Source organism: Saccopteryx bilineata, chromosome 2 (assembly GCF_036850765.1).
Source record: "Saccopteryx bilineata isolate mSacBil1 chromosome 2, mSacBil1_pri_phased_curated, whole genome shotgun sequence".
In the NCBI taxonomy this organism is placed as follows: domain Eukaryota; kingdom Metazoa; phylum Chordata; class Mammalia; order Chiroptera; family Emballonuridae; genus Saccopteryx; species Saccopteryx bilineata.
Window position 1 is genome coordinate 369492913 of NC_089491.1, and position 12712 is coordinate 369505624.

A 12712-nucleotide genomic window follows, 5' to 3' on the forward strand; every position below is an offset into this window, starting at 1 on the left:
TTCTATTTGGACAGGAGAGAAGAGGGAGCGATTGGGAAGGTGCCCAAAATGCAGAGCCCAAAAGGAGGAGGAAAACAGGGTTCTGGTGGGAAACTGTGGCCCACAGGTGACCGAAAGTCATAGTGGGGGATGTTGGGTCCCAGTGGTAAAAACATCTTTCAGCTGCCTCCTCCTCCTCCTCCTCCTCCTCCTCCTCTTCCTCCCCCCAGGCCAATAGGCATCTAAACTACAATTGTGACCAGGTTGCTGCCCTGCTTCAAAATCTTTCAATGCCTTCCCATCAAGAGGCTAGACCCAAGCTCCCTACCCAGCAATCAAGGCCTTCGGTCCCTCACCTCAACCAACTCTTAGCCTCCTCTCACTCACCATGCTTCCTGCCCCCTGCGTGCAGGTCTGGTTTCTGGACTCACTTTTACACCACTGTAATTGTCCTCACCTTCAAGCCCTCCTCTTCCCCCACCCTGCCACCCCAAGTCCATTGTTTTCAAGGCTCCTTCCCTGAAAGTTGCCTCCATTGACTCATCTACAATAACTCCCTCTTCCTTCCCTCCAGAACCTTGACTGGGCACACAGCACACATCAGCGCTGCATGGTTGCTTCTGGTCACCCCACTGGACTGTGACCACCATTCCAAGGTCCTCAGCAGCTGCCCCACTAGGGACCTCCAATTGTTATATTCATTTTGCACTTCAGTTATTCAGTCTCTCTCAGACTCAACTATCTCATCTGTAAAACGGGAGAAACAGACTATTGATGAGTGGCACTGATAACGATTGTTTTAGAATAAATACATAGGTGATTCTACCTCAAACCCTGGTATCTCCCAGTCTGGAGAGGAGAAGAAAGCAGTAGTTTTTAGGGTTATGGAGGTCATTCATTGGCAGATCAGCTCTGCTCTGAGCTAGCCTGGTCTGGAGTGAAGCAAACGGCATAAGCATTAGGGCCTCTCTGGTCCCTTCCTCCCAGCCCTCCAGATTAGAGCTAAAAATATCGCAGGGAGAGTCCAGAGGGGGTGAAGGTTGAGTCTAGGGGATTAAAGAAGAATTTATCCAGGGTCGTTCAAGTGAATATGTCAGGCTCAGGGACCCAGCGGAATTCCAGCCAGGCACCCCCACACCCCGTCCCGCCCCGCCCCGCCCCGCGCTCCCTCCTCCCTCCTTCCAGCGCTAGCGGGCGGCGCGCTCCGGAGGGAGATCTGGGCTGAAGGTGTCTGTCTACCCCCTCCGTGCCCGCGCCTGTCCCCGGCGCCCGCCTCTGAGCCCGCCCCGACTGGGCAGCCGGGGACGCCCCCTCCTCACTCCCCCCGGGCCGGAGAGCCCAGGGGCAGCGCCGGAGCCCGGGGGGAGCGCGGCCCCGCCGGCCGGCTGGCCAGGGCTGGGGGCAGCGAGGACGGCCCCGGGTAAGCGGCGGGAGGAGGGAGACGCGGGCGGGGCAGGGGCCGGGCTGGGTCGGGCCGGGCGGCGCGGAGTCGGGGTAGGTGAGGGGTACCTGGGCGAGGAGAGTGGAGGGGGCCGGCGGGCTAGCTGGGAAGCGGCGCGGGGCGGCCACGTGAGAGCTGGAGCTAGGAGGTGGGGGGTGCCTATAAGGTGCTGGAGGCGGAGAGCAGGCTGGGCTCTGGCATCCCCCCCTAAACTCCTACCAATCAGGTCATGGGGAGCCCAGCATCTTTCGAAGCACCCACCCACCCACTCCCACATGAACGTGGTGGGGACAAACAGCAGGCAGACGTGTGACTTGGCCCACAAGACCTAAAAGGGCTGGTCCTCAGTCTGGGGCAGAGACTCAGGTGTCCAGGCCAAGGAGAGGGGGACAAGAAGCAGGTTTTGGTCCCTTGTGTGTGTCCCCAGTCTCTTGCCGATGCTGTCTGCAGATTCACTGCAGAGCGCAGGCCTTGGGGAGGGAGCGCTCAGGGGCTGGGCCCTGCTTCTCTGGACAGCCTCCTTTCACCCCTATCCTGCTGGGGATGTTGGATTAATAGACCTTTAGACCCAGGCCCCTTGCCTAGGATGAGAGAGGGGGAGCCTGTCACCTCTGAGTCAGGGACAGGACCACACTTGGGCCTGGTTAGTTCCAGGAGGCTGCCCCAGTCTAGGGGCCTCTCTTGCACCCCTCCCTGGCTCTAGCTCTGTGCCCTGCTTTTATTTCTCCCCAAAGGGTTGATTTCTGGATAGGGAGTCTGGTATCCAGGAGAATATGCAGGTAGGATACATCCTAGATACCTCTAAGTTGCCACACCCAGAGAGAGGCAGAGGACTCTTCTTGGATTCCTTGCCCTCTTTTTCTCCCCTAGGATGTCCCCCTCCCCACCTCCTCATGCTGGTTATGTAATTAACCTAGCTGAGGTTCTCTGCCAAGCTGACAGTGTCCAGGGATGCCCGAGGGGCGAGGGCCTAGAGGGGTTTATGGGGCAGAAGAACCGGTACTTGCCCCAGCTGGGAGCCTGTAAGCACCTGTTGAGGACAGGACACTGTACTGGGCAGAAGGGAATCTGGGTCCTATTCTTAGTTTACAGATCAACTGGCTCTGTGGCCTTCACTTCCCTAAGTCTCTGGTTTTTGGTTCTTATTTTTACCTTCAGTAAAATGGGGAAAAGAATCTCACACACATACACACACACACCATGTCTGTGAGCAACAGTGGATAGTCACCCATCCCGGGATTGCTAGGAGGTTCTGGCAACCTTAGATGAAGGAAGGACTCCCGTACATAACCATGGCCACTGTTCATTGAACACCTACTCCATGCCAGGCACAGGACTTTGCTTTATCTGTACAACCTCACTGCACCCTGTGAAATTTCTGCCCAAGGTCAGACTTGAGGTGAATGGCAGAGCTGGGAACCCAACCCTGGGGGGTCTCCAAACCCTGCCCTTTTTTTACTCTGCTGGTGGTACACGTACCTAATAGAATAGGTCCTCTGAGCCGGGACAGACTGAGGCACATTCAGCTGTGAACTGTGCATATGTGGAGAGAACATGCATTCATACAGAAAATTTACACACAGCCTAAAAGCACGGCCCCACTGAAACCCAGCAAACCCATCTGCCCTGGACCCATTTAGCAGGCACTGGTGTCATCTGTCCTGGGAATAGTCCGCAAACAGGTCTCAGGCATGTAGCAGCCTCCCTGGTCACCATCCCCCTCAAAAGGAGAAGCACCTAGCTAAGAGATTTACGTAGATTATTTCAGAAATAGGGGCTATGTAACCCCTTTTAAAATATGTGCAAAGCAGGGCTCAGATTGGGCAGGTGGTTCGCATGCTGACCCACAGCTAGAAAACATCACAGCTGGGGTTCATTCCGAAGCTCTAATGTCACCGAATCTGAGCAAGCAAGGAGCTAATGAATCCATGGCAAGGACCAACGTTGTAGCAGCCCTTTTCCTGGCGGCTAGTGCACCTGCTGTGTGCCAGGCCCTCTGGACTGAGAGTGTTGCCAGGGAATCAGCCCTTGGCCTGTAGACATTTACTAGCTGGAATTACTCAACTTGGAGTTGGAAGTACTGTGGCATTGTAGAAAGGGGTATATCTGGCATTCCCAGTTGTGTGACTATGGATACACTTCTCACTCCCTCTGAGCCTTCTCTCTCAAGTGGGAATACCTACCCCTTGGGGACACTGTATTCACTGAGGATAACCTTGTGGGCACGCACACTAACAGAGTAAGTGCTCAACAAGTGTTGCCCTCCACAGCCAAGTGGTCATCCAGCCCTGAGGTTCTTACTGGGGGCATTTGGAAATTGGGGGGTGGGGTGGGGTCATCATGGTGACTGCTGGCAGCTGGGAATATAAAATGTCCTGCAGTATGCCAACAGTCCTGCCCAATGAAGACTTCTCTAAGAAATGCCGGGAGTGCCTCCGCTGACATGCTGGCCTGGTCTCCCCTGAGGACGAGGAGACCCAGACGTGCCCGGGCTCTGGGGGAAGCTGGGCCCTGCTGCTCTTTCTGCTGCCCTGCAGCCGGCCTCATTTGGCCGAGTCAGGTCATAATACAAATCATGAAAGATTGATTTCCTCTGTGGGAGGGCAGGGGAAATAATGGAAGAAGGAAAGATGGAGAGGATTTCTGTAGATGAGACAGGGGTTCTGGGCAAGGGAAGGCAGTCCAAGTGGCAGTGACAGCTTCAGCAAAGACCCCGAGGTGGGGAAGTGCAGCACGTGTCCAGGGAAGAGCCAGCCCACCAAGCCTGCCTCTTGTCCCCACAGTCCAGGTGGAGGCCGCAGAGGGCGTCGGGCGGGCAGGGGCAGCAATGGTTGGTCCTGACGGTGGCTGAGCCCCCAGCCCCTGGAATATGCAGCCCGGGGGAGCCCCAGGCAGCGGCGAGGACAAGGTGGCGGCGTGGGGCGGGAGGCATGGTCTCCACCTACCGGGTGGCCGTGCTGGGGGCCCGAGGCGTGGGCAAGAGTGCCATAGTGCGCCAGTTCCTGTACAACGAGTTCAGCGAGGTCTGCGTGCCCACCACCGCCCGCCGCCTCTACCTGCCCGCTGTTGTCATGAACGGCCACGTGCACGACCTCCAGATCCTCGACTTCCCACCCATCAGCGCCTTCCCTGTCAACACACTACAGGTAGGAGGGCCCACGGGGGCCGGGGGGCATTGGTAGAATGGAGAGATGGGGGAAAGGCTGGACTCCAACCTTCTCCAGGCTCTGGCCCTGTTGCCAGGCCCCCACCGCTAGCTTTGAGAGCTCCACACTGCACCGGGGCTACCCTGCCTAGAGTTGTACCAGGAATTCATTCGTGTGCTGGTTCATTCCACAAATATTTGATGAGCATTTCAATGTGTTCCAGGCCCCGTAGTGGGCACTGGGGTAGGATGGTCTGTAGAAGGGACAGCAAAGGAAAAGGCCAGGACCTGGGAATGGTGTGGCCTCTTGCACAAGGGCCTTTTTCTCTTAGGTGATGAACTGTCCTTGTTCTCAGGACTGGCCTGCTGGGCACCGTTCCTGCAGGAGTTGGATTCAGATGCCACCAGTGCCCTGGCTGACAGTGCTCCTTCCCCAAGCTTGCAGGGACCAGGTCCTCCTTCCCTCTCTCCTCTAGGTTGAGAGGGGACTGGGTGTATGAGGAGGCTGAGCTCAAGACACATTTACTCACAGAAGGCAGCCCCCAGCCAGAGTGTGCAGAGGTTTTGCTTAGAAGGATAGTCACAGTAATGGAGACAGGAAGGCAGGGACCCTGGCTTAGTCAATTGTAATTGTGCAAATGCAGCTATCTCTCAGGTGGGGGCTGGGGAGGCACTCAGGCTCAGCACTGTCTCAGCAACCCTGAGCAGAAGGGCCTTGGCCCAACCTCAGGGACACTTGTTTCTGCCATCTCGGGTACAGGGATCGGCACCAAAGACAAAAGCCTGACCCATGCACACCTCTCTGAAACAGCGAGGTCAGGACAGTGGATCTGGGGTCAGGGTCTAGTTCTCCCAAGGAGACTTACCAGTAGCCTGAGACTCAGATCTCACTCCAGTCCTGCACACTGCACTTTGTGTATTTTTCACATTTTGGTGTGTACTTAATTTTAATTTAATTTCAAGTTTGCATAGGTAAGACACAATATAACAGTCCAAACTTGGCAAAAAGATCCACCCAGAGAAACCTCGGACCCTCCGCTCCCTCTTCACCCTGACTCTTCCCCTTTCTCTAGCCACTCATTGCTTTCTCATTCATACCTCCAGGGGTTCTTTACACACAGAAGAAAGCATACTTTTTTCTTAAAAAGTATTTTATTTATTCATTTTAAGGGGGGTAAGAGGGGGAGGAGCAGGAAGCATCAACTCCTATATGTGCCTTGACCAGGCTAGCCCAGGGTTTTGAACTGGTGACCTCAGCATTCCAGGTAGACACTGCGCCACCACAGGTCAGACAGAAAATGTATTCTTATTCCACTCCTTTTTATTTTATTTTATTTTATTTTTAGATGAATGGAGGGGAGATAGTGAGGCAGACTCCCACATGTGTCCCGACCTGGATCCACCAACAACCCCACCTGGGGCGAATGCTCAAGTATTGAGCTATCCTTAGTGCCAGAGGTTGATGCACTCAGACCAACTGAACTGTCCTCAATGCACGGGCCACACTTAAACCTTTTGAGCCACTGGCTGTGGAAGGGAAAGAGAGAGAGAGAAGGGGGAGAGAAAGTGGGAGAGAAGCAGATGTTTGCTTCTCTTGTGTGCCCTGACCAGGAATCGAACCTGGGACGTTCATATGCCGGGTCGACGCTCTATCCACTGAGCCACTGGCCAGGGCCACTCCCTTTCTTATATTAGAAACAAAACAAAACTATTCTGCACCTTATTTTATTTTATTGATTTTAGAGAGAGGAAGGGAGAGAGAGAAACAGAAACATCAATCTGTTTCTGTACGTGCCCTGACCAGCTATCAAACTGGCAACTTAGGAACATCGGGACAGTGTTCTAACCAACTGAGCTATCCAGCCACAACTGCATCTTGGGTTGTTTGACTTAACAACCTGGATTTTTCCATTATAGCCTGGAGATTTTTCCATGTCAGTTTCTCGGGGTCATCTTCATTTTTTTTTCATGACGATGTTGTATTCCATTGGGGAGATGTACTGTGGAGTTCCCCTCTTGTTGGACAAATAGGTTGTTTCCAGTCTTTTCCTCAGGGAGGTATATCTGTGGGGTGGGTTTCTGGGAGGGCATTGCTTAGATCAAAGAGTAAATGCAGCTGGAGTTTGGGAAGTATCAGGGTCCCCTCCCTGTCAATGAAGTTGCAGTGTTCCGTGAGTACTGTTCTCCCAATGCCTTGCTGACGGTGTATTGTCACACTTGAGGATTTTTGACAGTCAGATAGATGAGATTTGATAGTGTCCATGTAGTTTTTATTTGCATCTCTGATTATGAGTGAAGTTGAGCATCTTTTCTATGTTTAGGGGCCTTTGTATTTCTTTTTCTGCCAACTATCAATGCCCTTTGCCCATCTTTCCATTGGGTTGTTCGCCTTTTTCTTTCTGATTGGCCCTGAGTTTGGAGCACAGCTAAGGGACTCTGAGTAATGAAATACTGAGAGGGGACCCGGGAATCTTCAAAGATCAAATATAAAACCCAAGTATCTTGATGACCATCATCTGAAAATAGAATAAAAAGACCTTTCCCAATTCCAGATGAAATCCAGCCCAGGAGAGTGCTGTTTCGTGGGTTGAGCCTCAGCAATTCCTTTCACAGCCTCCTCTCCTCCCATCAGAAAAGGAAGCTGAAGCCCTGGCCGGTTGGCTCAGTAGAGCGTTGGCCTGGCATGCAGGAGTCCCAGGTTCGATTCCCGGCCAGGGCACACAGGAGAAGTGCCCATCTGCTTCTCCACCCCTCCCCCTCTCCTTCTTCTCTGTCTCTCTCTTCCCCTCCCGCAGCCAAGGCTCCACTGGAGCAAAGTTTGCCTGGGCGCTGAGGATGGCTCTGATTGAGGCAGAGTGACGCCCCAAGATGGGCAGAGCATCGCCCCCTGGTGGGCATGCCGGGTGGATCCCGGTCGGGCGCATGTGGGAGTCTGTCTGACTGCCTCCCAGTTTCCAGCTTCGGAAAAATACAGAAAAGAAAAAAAAAAAAGAAAGAAAGAAAAGGAAGCTGAAGTTTAAGGGTGCATGCAACCGACCAAAGGAACGAACAGCAAATGCCTGGCTGAGCCCCAGGTGTTGAACCTCCCTCATCTCCCATGTCCTTGACTGTATTGAGTTTCCATTGCTTCTTCTCTGCCTTGACACAGCCCCAAGATGGTCTTTTACAACCTGGAACCCTGCATAGAGCAAGCTGTAAGGAAAGTTGAGCTTTCTTGCTCCCTCTCTTCAATCATGGTGAAGGGGCAAGCCAGCCAGTCGGAAGCCTTCCTGCTCTCCCTTTTAGGAGCCTCCAGGGAGAAGTGGGTGGGAGGCAGCCTGGAGACCCCCTCAAAGCCACAGCATGTTTGGGAGGAAGTGGGGCTGTCCCCCTGGAAGGCTGGCAGCTACTCCCTCTCCCCTGCCGAGAGCTGGAAGAGGGCGGAGCCTCGTGCCTGTTCCCCACCCTCCCACTGCCCACGGACCCTCACTCCCACGTGGGTTGGGAGAGGAACCTGTACAGCTGTGGGTGTTAAGCTCCTGGAGTTCTCTGTGTTCAGAAGAATGCTGTTTTCCTGGGCCTCCGAGGCCAGGGAATGGTTTCCTAGGTTTAGATTTGTCCTCAGCATCTTCCCCCGGCACCAGAGTTAGTACTCAGCACAAAGAAAAGATGCCACATCATCGCCCTGGGGAAATCCACTGCAGCAGCTTCGAAGGCTTTCTGTTGGGAAGTACTTTTCTGGAGTCAGACGTAACTACCACCACCACCAAAGTCTTTTCCTTTCTATTCCTTCCGTGAGGTGGGGAAGCAGCTGTAGTCCTCCTTCAGGCCTGGTCTTTGTGAGTCAACTCACCAGCTGGCACGGGAGACCCCTCCTCACCTTTCGCCTGGCCCCTCAAAGGAGAAGACCCTGGTTCCTCTTGGCCTGGAAGGCCGCTTCCTCCCCCAACTTCAGAAACCGCCTTCTTTCCACGCACTGGCTGCCTTCGCTGCTCTTGTAATTGCCGTCAGCTGGCAAATTAATTAGCTAATTAATTTTTAAGGAACCTTCTCTTTAGTGCACTCAGCCTTTCCAGGGGTCTATTCATCTTGAGCTGCAACCCCACCCTGAGAATTTGCTGCAAGCATTCAGGAAGTTCCAGCTCTCTGGAGCTGTCCTGGGCCCTGCTCTACATCAGCCCTCATTACGTATCCAGCCTCAGTCTTTTCTCCTCAGATCGTCTCTTCTCAACCCTGAGGGCAGAGCAGGTAGCAATCGAAGGGCAGCGTTTAGAGAAAGGAGTTGCTCTGGTCCCTCCATGGACCAGGTGGGGTTCAGCACCATGGAGAGAGCGCCAAGTTACATAGTGGGATTAAGGAGTCTGCTAAGAGCCAACGCAGTGCAAGGAACTGAGTAGGGAGCAGGAGGAGGTGTGTAAAAATGAAGATGGCTTAGCTCTGGCCCTCTCGTGAGCTCATAGCAGAAGTAGGGAGCTGGGGGTGGAAACAGCCCTAACCAAAGTATACTCACAGGAGATGAAGGGAGTAGTCCCCTGCTTGAAGGAAGGCTTCTTGGAGGAGGAGGCATTTGAACTGAGCCATAGAAGATGGAGACTATTTCAGCATGTCCAACAGCTAGCTCAGGGCTGGGCTCTTAAATACACTTAATAAATGTACTTGGACAAAGATGGGTGAATGGATGGATTGGGGGACAAAATGAGACAAAGCAGATCTCAGCTCCAGATATGCACAGGGCCACGAATAGCCCTCGAAGACAGGCAGTGTGAGCTGCCCTGTCACTAGCTTGGGGTGGAAGAGCCACAACACTGAGCTCCATTCTGCTCTGGGTCTGGCCTCCTGGGGATGGGGGTATGTGGAAGGCTTAGGGTGCAGTGGCAGGTGAAAGTACTGTCAGTCTATGGCTGGAGGTGTCTGGGGGCAAAGGGAGTCCTCCCAGCTGCTCTGACCTTGGCCCTTCCTGGGGTGTTGCAGGAATGGGCAGACGGCTGCTGCAGGGGGCTCCGAAGCGTCCACGCCTACATCCTGGTCTACGACATCTGCTGCTTTGACAGTTTTGAATACATCAAGACCATCCGCCAGCAGATCCTAGAGACGAGGTGAGGGCCCAAGATATAGTCCATTGTCACCTCAGTGGATGCCCCAAGGCTAGCTAGTTCCCATGAGAAGGTGCGGGGTGCGGGGTACAGTCCAGTTCCCACACAGACGCTCAAACACGCACACGCTCGTGACATTTGCTCTCCTCACTTTTGTTAACTCATTTTGGGACCTTTATCATGGTGTAGTCTATTGTACTCCTCAGCTGCTAGTGAAAGTGTCAGCCTCAGGTTCCTCATCTGTGAAAAACAAACAATAGTAGCCACTTTTTGAATCAATAGTGCAGATTAGAGAATATATCGTACCTCCAGAGCTAAGCCATGAGCCTGGAACAGACCTAGGGTAGTACCTTTACTGATCAGGCGCAGCTTGTCCTCATTGAAGCCTCGTGGCTGCGACACTGGTGGAGTTCTGAGAGTCCCACTTCGCCCCGCAGGGTGATTGGCACCTCGGAGACGCCTATCATCATTGTGGGAAATAAGCGGGACCTGCAGCGTGGACGCGTGATCCCACGCTGGAACGTGTCACACCTGGTGCGAAAGACCTGGAAGTGTGGCTACGTGGAGTGCTCGGCCAAGTACAACTGGCACATCCTGCTGCTCTTCAGTGAACTGCTCAAGAGCGTCGGCTGCGCCCGCTGCAAACACGTGCACGCTGCCCTGCGCTTCCAGGGCGCGCTGCGCCGCAACCGCTGCGCCATCATGTGACTCCGGGCCCCCGCACCAGCCCCAAGGGCACCGGCAGGCTGTATCCCTGACCGCAGGGGAGGCTTTCTCATGGGACTTAGGGGCTTGAGCGGCGAGTGGCAGGAATAGAATCTGATGGCCCGGGCCTGAAACGCCTTTGCAGCCACGCACCTCCCCCTGAGAGGCAGAGGGCGAGAGGGAGCCTCCCTGTAACTGCCCAGTCCTCCCCTCTCTCGCATCTGTTCCTGGGACGGCCTCCTTTAAGGCTGTAGTTAGTGCAGTACTCAGTCTGGCCCCAAGGGGCGCCATAGCCTTTTGGGATTGGGGTGAGCGCAAGAGATGGTGGGTGGGAATGGGGAGGTGTTGCCTTAGCCGATCCCCCACCCATGTTCTCCAGAGAGTGTGCCTGTCGTTGCCCCGCGTCTTCCTCCCGTGTCCATCGGTCTGCCCAAGTGTCTCTAGGTCCTTAGCTGTTTTAGCTACCCTTCCGTCGCCCTCTCGACCCCCAGCTCCGTTCACAGGGCTCTCGTTTCGTCCCTTGTTGCAGATCCTGGCAGCTTCTTTGTGAGCTCTGCCTTCTGACCGTCAGCACCACCGGCGCAGGACAGAGAGATGCGGGTGCCCAAGGACCACAGTGAGGTCCGAGGGTTGAGGTCCCAGGCCAGTCAGGGGGAGAAAGCTGAGCTCGACCCCCTCCAGGAGGGGCCTGCCCACCCAGCAGCCCCTAGAGAGAGACACAACAACCTACCTTCCAGCCTTAACTCGATGGTCCGTCCCTGCTGGGTGCCCCTCACCCCCTTCCTGACTCCAAAGCCAGATCACTCCCTGGGTTTAAACTTTTTTTCTTGACAGAGTGTGGAGAGGGAATTGCCCAAAGGATAGATTACTTCCACGACACCAGATTCCAGCCCCCCATTCTTTCCTTCGTTGGGTGGACTGTTAGATTGGGGGATGTTTGGTTAGGCAGGCTGGTTCCTGGGTGGGGGTCTGGGGGCCAGGTTGTACCAATGAAGGCTCTATCTCCTCATCCCACCCAATCTAACACCCCAGACTCTGCCTGCTTGAATCTCAGATTACCCTGATTAATCTGGGGAGGAGTAGAGCCAGAATTATGGGGACCCCTTGCTTGAAGGATATATGCCCACATTATCACCCCTAGACGGAGGCCCTCAGGACCTATGCTTGCTTGTCCTGACACTGGTTGACCCTATGCCCTGACTCACTCTGCCCCGTTTTCTCCGGCTGCCTGGCCGGGTTTCTACCTCTCCTCATACTGGAGCTGATCACTGTCAGTTTTGTACCAACTTAGAAGTAACAAAAATAATGAAGATACCAGGAACAGCCTGAGGGATTCCTGCGGGACTTGGCAGGCACAAAAATGGTGCGTGTCCCCTGCCCCTGGCCAAGTTCTCCTGAGCCCTCAGCCTTGGTCTGGTGGGAGGAAAACAGAGTCCCTTGTTAGAAGAGGGGCAGATAGGACAACCCAGCCTTGACCTGGCCCAGCTATGTTGTACAGAGCAGGAGATCAGGTGTCCCAGAGCCGAGATGGAGAGGGTCTGGGGGAGGGAGTGTGGGTGCGGAGTTTATCATCCAGATCCAGTGTGAGAGGGAATCTATGAATGCCTCAGTTGATTCCCCCTCCACCCCCTGCGTGGCACAGCCCTACAGTGACTGCCCTGACCTTGGGCAGCCCAGTGTTCCTGGGTTCAAGTCCCTGCTGTGCTGCATGACTCTGGGGAAGTGACTTGCCCTCTGAGCCTGCCTCTGAAGCAGAGGAGGTGGCTCCTCTCCCCCACACCTTAGAGTGGCTGGGAGGGTAAGGAAGAGGGCATGCCCCCTTCATCCTCTGCATCCTACCCCTGGTTCACTAGGAGGACAGGGTACAGGATGGCAGCATCTCACCATCGCCCCCAGCTCTGAGGCACCTGAAGCAGGGGTGGGGGACCCAGGCCTCTGGTTGGCCCTTGGGAGCCATTGGAATGTATTGCCTGGCCGGCCCACTTCACCCCCTCTGTATCACCTTAGGTCTTTGGTTTTGATTTTTTCCTCCCTCATTCTGAGTCTCTGTTCTCCCTGACTCCCCCCAACCAACCCAGGGTTTCCCACCACAGGGTCTGGAAGTGTGTGTGACACCCATTGCGCTGTGATCGGAAGTCAGATTAAAAATCAGGGAGTGTTTTCCCTCATTTCTGTACCAAGGTGTTGGCTCAGTTTCTGGCGGTGGAAAGGAAGGAGCTCCCTACAAAGCTCTGCTGGGCAAGGAGGGCGAGGGTGATGAGGTGGCCCTGAGTCCCAAAGCCCAGGTCAACCAGGAGAACTAAGGTGAAAAGGTGTAGACTGATCTCTCTGCTTACCCCGAGCCCTTCCGCTGGTCAGACTCATGGTGGG

General features: G+C 54.6%; 1 protein-coding gene across 2 annotated transcripts; it reads left to right on the top strand.

Moving 5' to 3' along the window:
- The first annotated feature begins 1164 nt into the window (after nt 1-1164).
- Nucleotides 1165-12518, top strand: RASL10B (RAS like family 10 member B). Of its 2 annotated transcripts, XM_066263369.1 has the most exons (4): nt 1165-1399; nt 4204-4566; nt 9516-9640; nt 10075-12518. In XM_066263369.1, the coding sequence occupies exons 2-4, from the start codon at nt 4351-4353 to the stop codon at nt 10343-10345; spliced, it is 612 nt and encodes a 203-aa protein (XP_066119466.1). In that variant the 5' UTR covers nt 1165-1399; nt 4204-4350; the 3' UTR covers nt 10346-12518. The 2 variants fall into 2 exon arrangements, with proteins under 2 accessions (XP_066119466.1, XP_066119468.1); XM_066263371.1 differs by lacking the exon at nt 1165-1399 and having other exon boundaries at nt 1492-4566.
- The last annotated feature ends 194 nt before the right edge of the window (nt 12519-12712 follow it).

Bases quoted from the DNA above. Each gene is read 5' to 3' on its own strand.
- RASL10B (XM_066263369.1), top strand. From the start codon at position 4,351: ATGGTCTCCACCTACCGGGTGGCCGTGCTGGGGGCCCGAGGCGTGGGC. The intron at 4,567-9,515 runs GTAGGAGGGCCC...GGGGTGTTGCAG, and splicing joins TCCCTGTCAACACACTACAG to GAATGGGCAGACGGCTGCTG. The intron at 9,641-10,074 runs GTGAGGGCCCAA...TTCGCCCCGCAG, and splicing joins CAGCAGATCCTAGAGACGAG to GGTGATTGGCACCTCGGAGA.